The sequence below is a fragment of the Thunnus maccoyii genome, chromosome 10, assembly GCF_910596095.1.
Source record: "Thunnus maccoyii chromosome 10, fThuMac1.1, whole genome shotgun sequence".
NCBI lineage: Eukaryota > Metazoa > Chordata > Actinopteri > Scombriformes > Scombridae > Thunnus > Thunnus maccoyii.
Window position 1 is genome coordinate 12,545,134 of NC_056542.1, and position 6,292 is coordinate 12,551,425.

Here is a 6,292-nt window from a genome sequence, read left to right on the forward strand (position 1 = left end):
ATATGGGCTCTGTAAGGTAAGCAGAGTGGTGTCATTTTACTGTTTTTTTACTGTCACTAAAAGTAGATCAACAGGTTGAAGGACTTCTGTCACAAAGTACATAAAGGTGAGAACACGTCACACCAGAGGTGCACTCACTCATGTGAAGAGAAAATGTTAGTTTAGAAGAGATGCACAGGTACAATGAACACAAAAACCTTTTCAAATTTCCTGCTTCAATAGTTAAAGGCATTTCAAATGTTCACCTTTATTTTACTCAAGTTTTGGTGCACATTTTTGTCAAAGTCTTTCTCATCTTCACACACAGCTCTCAATTTTGCTTCAGGCACTAAATGAGTAATATTTGTCAGACAGTAATATGCTGAATTCTTTGACGGCCTAAAGGGGAGAGTGTAGTTCCAATCTTTAATTAGTGAGGCCTTTTATGTTTGTGGAAGGACATGTTTGGTATCCCAAACTACTCTGTGTCTTCACTTGAGTAGGAGTTTTTGACATATTAGGTAGAGTTGTAGCTTGTACAGTAGATATGGAAATTGAAAATCTGATAATGGTCTTAATACAGGAACAAAATTTAGGAATCCTTTGAGGAGACTAGTGAATTGGTGGAAATAGCAGAACAGATCAAAAATAGACAGCAGAATGCGACTATAGATTCAAGAACTGAGGATTTTTATTTATGAGGCATTTAGATGTGTCGATATTTCAATTGCATTCAGTCATTTTTATTTATTCATTGTATTTATTTCTAATACTGTATATTCCAATTGTCGATCTTTACCATTTTGTGGACATTCATTCACAATAATGTATAACTGCATAATTGTTCTGCTGAGCATACTTCACTTTGCCAAGGTAAGTACATTTACTTATTTGTATTATTACAAAAAGTAGTATCTTTGAATTTGATTTTACTCTATTTATTCATTCTTTTATTCATTTTCAGTCTTTTGAGCCATTGTTAATAGGTAAGGCTTTTTGTTTCATGAAATAAAATCAAAAACAAAAATGTTATTAAAATATCATTAATCTGTTGACATTTGCTGTTATGGTAAAACCATATATAGAACAGGAATAACATAACTTTGATTTGGAGGGTTACAAAGTGGGCACCTCTTACATATTTAAATCAAAAGATAGCATAATGCATACATACAATAAAGAGCACAAATAAAAAAGGAATGTAAGCTGGTCTAAAAAAAATAGAATGTATTTTTGTGTAAATCTCACAATGTAATTTGTTTTATTCTTAAGACATCGATGATGAGGAGGACTTGGACATAACTGAAATAAATGAAGGTAAGATGGGGTAAAGATTTTAGTTGTTTATATACTGCATGTAAATATATGAATTAGATACTATATTTCTTGCCTCCTCTGGAACAGTAACCTATAGAAGTACTGGCAAAGAAAATGCACAATTAGTTCATGTGGTCTTTCCCCTCTCCCCCTCTCTCTCTCTCTCTCAACCCAACTGATCAAGGCAGATGGCTGCCCACCTAGAGCCCGGTTCTGCTCGAGGTTTCTTCCCATTAAAGGGGAGTTTTTCCTTGCCACTGTCGCCAAGTGCTTGCTCATGGGGGAATGTTAGGTCTCTGTAAATTAAAGAGTACAGTCTAGACCTGCTCTATGTGAAAAGTGCCCTGAGATAACTTCTGTTGTGATTTGGCACTATGTAAATAAAACTGACTTGACTTTAGTAGCAATATCCTGCAATGTACTGTTGTAGTTTTTGTCGCAGCTTTCAGTGACAACAGCAGACATCTTTTTGTTTACCTTCCAGGTTTGGATTTATTTGAGGGTGACATTATGCAAGTAAGTAATGAGCACCACTTTTTATATTGCAATATTTTTTTACTGGATAGCTTGTTGGGTTTGTGTCTATTAATTTAATGCCTTTACGTCTCCCAAGGAAATTAATATGAAAACAAGGGTTGCCAGGAACGCTATTTTAAATACTGAGCAGCTGTGGGACAACCCTGTTCCTTATGTATTAGAAGACAACCTTGGTGAGTTACACAGTAGTCTGTAGACCCTCTCTATTGATAACTGTTTATACATTGCTGAGGTATGATCAAATCAGAAAACCAACTACATGCTAATAATGATTTTATTGTCTATGAAAACAGATATGAACACTAAAGGAGTCATTCTCCAGGCCTTTGAGCAGTTCCGATTGAAGTCGTGTGTTGATTTTAAGCCCAGACAGTCTGAGGAATACTACCTTACAGTCAGAAAGGATGAAGGGTAATTCTGTTTTTCCATACACATAATCTACTAACTTTCCACTGTGGCAATCTAAACTTCAAATTGATTTACTCTGTCTACTATGTGTCACTTCTCTGCTCTCTGCAGGTGTTATTCTTATGTTTCAAGGATTATTGAAAGTGGCCAAGTTGTTTCCATTGGTCATCGATGCGATCGTCTCGGCACAGTAGAGCATGAGTTTCTCCACGCTTTGGGCTTATATCATGAACAATCAAGATACGACAGAGATGACTACGTAACCATTATCTGGAAAAACATCAAAGACGGTTTGAAATCAGCATCCCCATCTTTTAAAGCATTTGTCAGATATACTTTGCCATAACAATATTTAAAAGCAATATTAGACCTCAAAATTTAAGGCTCATTGTTTTTGGTTTTAACAGATTTTTCTTAAACAAAAAATATATCTTTAATTTCTGTTCTGCTGCCAGGAGACACTATTCACAGCAGTTTACAGTAAACAAGATCCCTGTGTGACTAACGCAGCTCAGAAGTGCTTCACATGATTAAAAATGAAGTGAAAAATAGAAGCAAACAGCTTAAGCTGCTGATTATAAATAAGAACCTGCATAAAACATTGGCACTACAAAACAATTTTCAGAGATTTTTGTATTATTGATTTTTAAATTCTGATTTCAGTTTGGATATGTTATAACCAACAGAAAAAATAAATATCTTTAAACCATGAATGTCCATGTCTGCTTGGTCAACAGGATACAGAGGTAATTTCCAGAAATTAACCCCAAGTTCTAGTACAACATTTAATGCTCCATACGACTACTTATCAGTAATGCACTATGGAAAAAGTTTCTTCTCCAAAAACTCGGGAATCACGATTGCCACTAAGCTACCACAGTACCAGGACAAAATTGGCCAGCGAATCGAAATGAGCCAAACAGATGTCTATAAGTTGAATCACCTTTATAACTGCAGTAAGTTGACACTGCTCGCATGATAATGAGAATGATGCGCTTCCTCATTATACATTACTTAAAAAGACATGTTTTAATTGTGTCTTATTTGATGTATGTTTTTGCTGTGTGACCACAGATGCATCAGTTTCTTTTATGGAGCATTGCAACTTCTCCGATGTCGACATCTGTGGGATGAGCTATTGTGAAAAAGGCTTGACCAAAGGTTGGAAGAGAGTGAGCACTGCTGCTGGAGGACCTTTTACTGACCACACCAACCTTGATAAGATGGGGGGTAAAGAACTTAACACTAACTTTCTGAAGATCTGTCCTAACAAGCTAGATATTAAGTTCAACACCTGCTATATCAAATAAAACAAAAATTGGCTGAAAAATGATCACACCTAAACATTCCCCAGGTTATTTCATGCATGTTAGCACATCATCAGGTAAGGAGGGAGATTCAGCCTGGCTAGAGACCCGCAGGATGAGCCCCTCTAGGGAGTGTCATGTCCAGTGTCTCCAGTTCTTCTACTACCACAGTGGGAGTGAATCGGACCAGCTCAACATCTGGATCAGGGAGTTCCAGGATGAGAGGGACTCTACAGGAAATCTCCGCCTCATGGGTCAGATCACTGGTGAGGAAAACAGAGAGATAATTAGAGAAACTGTTTTCTATGTAATATGACATGAAATGCTTCTTTCAGAGTTGATGGGAATGTCACTAGTTTTGCAGCTGTTTGATCATAAATCAGTATTGGGAAAATCAGGGGATCTCTAAGGTTTTTACATAAATATCTATACAAAATTTCATGGCAATCCTTCCAATGGTTGTTGGGATATTTCAGTATGAACTATCTGTGGATCGACTGATAGATTGATTGCCATCCATAAAGCCTTCCAGCTAGCATGACTAAAAAAAAACAAGTCAGAAGCAAAAAAGATGAAAACTATGAGCAGAAATTGATAAAAGCATTTATTTCCCCTCCAGGTGAACCAACCTTTGATTGGCAGTATTACAGGGTTCCCCTGAATGCTGCCAAGCCCTTTCAGGTTGTGTTTGAGGTGCATAATGGAAATGAAGACTCTTCGGGAGGCTTTTCCATTGATGACATCAACCTGTCTGAGTCTGAGTGTCCACATAATATCTGGCAGGTTGAGAACTTTGAGAGGCTTTTGACAACCACTGACTACAACTCTTACCTGTACAGCCCTCGGGTGTATTCTCCAGAAGGTTATGCTTATCAGATGGTAATTGCTTTGCGAGAAACTTTTTTTGGAGTGTATTTTCGCTTAGTGTCAGGTGACTATGATTCAACACTGGAATGGCCTTGCCCATGGAGGCAGTTGACCTTCATCATGCTGGATAAGAACCCTCACATTCAACAACAGATGTCCAAGCAGATCACTCTGACCACTGATCCATCAGACAGTAAGTCTTCATTAGAGATATCTCCATGTTCTACCATGATGGATAATCATTTGTAATACTGTCACCACTGACATGTACATATCTGTAAGGAGACATGCTTTATGTTTTTCTGCAGCCACATTTGACAACCCTCGTACAGTGGGAAGACGAATTAGAATGAATGAAGAATCTGTATATGTGAACCCAGCCTATGGGCTGAAATCATTTCTATCTCTGGAGCAAGTTAGGAGCCAAGACTTCCTGAAGGGGGGTACTGCTGTCTTCCTCTTTTCAATGAAAGGTTTGCTATCATGTCTCATCTTGATCAGATTTATTATTAACTAGATCTTTGGTGCTGTAATGGAAAATTTCACATTATTGATTCAAGCTAATAGCCTATTGTTTAAATTTAAATATCGCAGATGTGAACTGTTACATCTACTAGTTGTAATTCTTTTCTCTAATATACAGTTATGCAAACTTCTCTTGACTTTTTTCTCTGATCAGAAAAAGTAACCACGTTGTGGTGGAAACCGCACTCTTAACCCAAAAATCTATAATCAAGGATCATTTATCAACACTGACCTCTTTTTTCATTCTGATATTGTGGCTTTGTTTAAATCTTTGCACATTTTCTCAAGACATTTCCAGTCTGCAGCATAAAAGCACTCTGCCTTGTCCAGAACTTCTGCCAAGCAAATTTACAACAACTTCCTCAAACAACTTTAACCCGTGTGACACAGGGTAAGTTCAAAAAGCTTTATGAAATTAACTGTTAAGTGCTGAGCTAAAGTGTACTTTTAAATATCATGGAGATCTTCAATTAGTAAATCTACATTCACATTTAATATTCGACGCTCACATTTACTGAGTTTGTGATTCTTTAGACCAAACATGAAAGCCACGTCACGCTAAATCAGCCTTTTTCCAGGAGGACCAGCCCCATAATGGTAAGTTTCCCTTCGCTCATGTTGTGGAATTGCTCTGAATGTATTTTGCTACTTTATCTTATGATGTTTTTGTTTCTTACTTTTAGGAAATACACAACAGCCATCAGAGATTCTTACATAACTCACTCATCAGAATTCCTGCCTCTTCGTGTTTCCTGCCATTCAGCTACCTGCCGTACATGAACCCAGCAGTAAATGGAATCTGTAGAACAAACTCAATCACCTGCTAATAAAAAAAGTCCTTAAGATGTTCAGTTTTTGTGTGTGTGTGTGTGTGTGTTATGTTTGCTAGCTGTAAGTGTGCATGCAATTTTTAATTCTAATTTTACCTGTTTCTTCAAATTTGGAGCTGTGGAAGTTACAAAGGAAAAGTTCCACAGTTTATTGTGGACAAACATCTGTGACTTTCAGTGCAGTCATTTCTATTCCTTTGAGCTGTGTTTTTTTATACATTTTTTGTAATTGTCAGTTTATTCTGTCAAAAAATCTAAGAGCAATTGAGTACAATGCAGTGCATAAGGCAAAACAAGTAATTTAGCCAAAAAATGGTAAATCAGAAATAAAGAAAAAGAAAAATAAAATACTTAAGGATAAAAATATATATAATTGCTTTACTACCCCACTGATGTATTGTTTATCATGTATATTCTACTCACTGTTAAACGTTATACCTGCTAAACATCAGGTTGTTTGCATTGTCAATGTGAGCATGTCAGCAGTGCCTATAGCCTCAAAGAGCTGCTTAGTCTTGTTTT

General features: G+C 36.7%; 1 protein-coding gene across 1 annotated transcript; it reads left to right on the forward strand.

The window, feature by feature from the left end:
• The first annotated feature begins 1,918 nt into the window (after positions 1–1,918).
• LOC121905416 (meprin A subunit beta-like) lies at positions 1,919–5,739 on the forward strand. Its single transcript, XM_042423635.1, has 11 exons — positions 1,919–2,006; positions 2,127–2,244; positions 2,353–2,531; positions 2,979–3,197; positions 3,316–3,479; positions 3,592–3,814; positions 4,168–4,608; positions 4,724–4,888; positions 5,229–5,331; positions 5,475–5,537; positions 5,624–5,739. Exons 1-10 carry the CDS (start codon positions 1,919–1,921, stop codon positions 5,500–5,502), a joined length of 1,728 nt encoding a protein of 575 aa, XP_042279569.1. The 3' UTR covers positions 5,503–5,537; positions 5,624–5,739.
• The last annotated feature ends 553 nt before the right edge of the window (positions 5,740–6,292 follow it).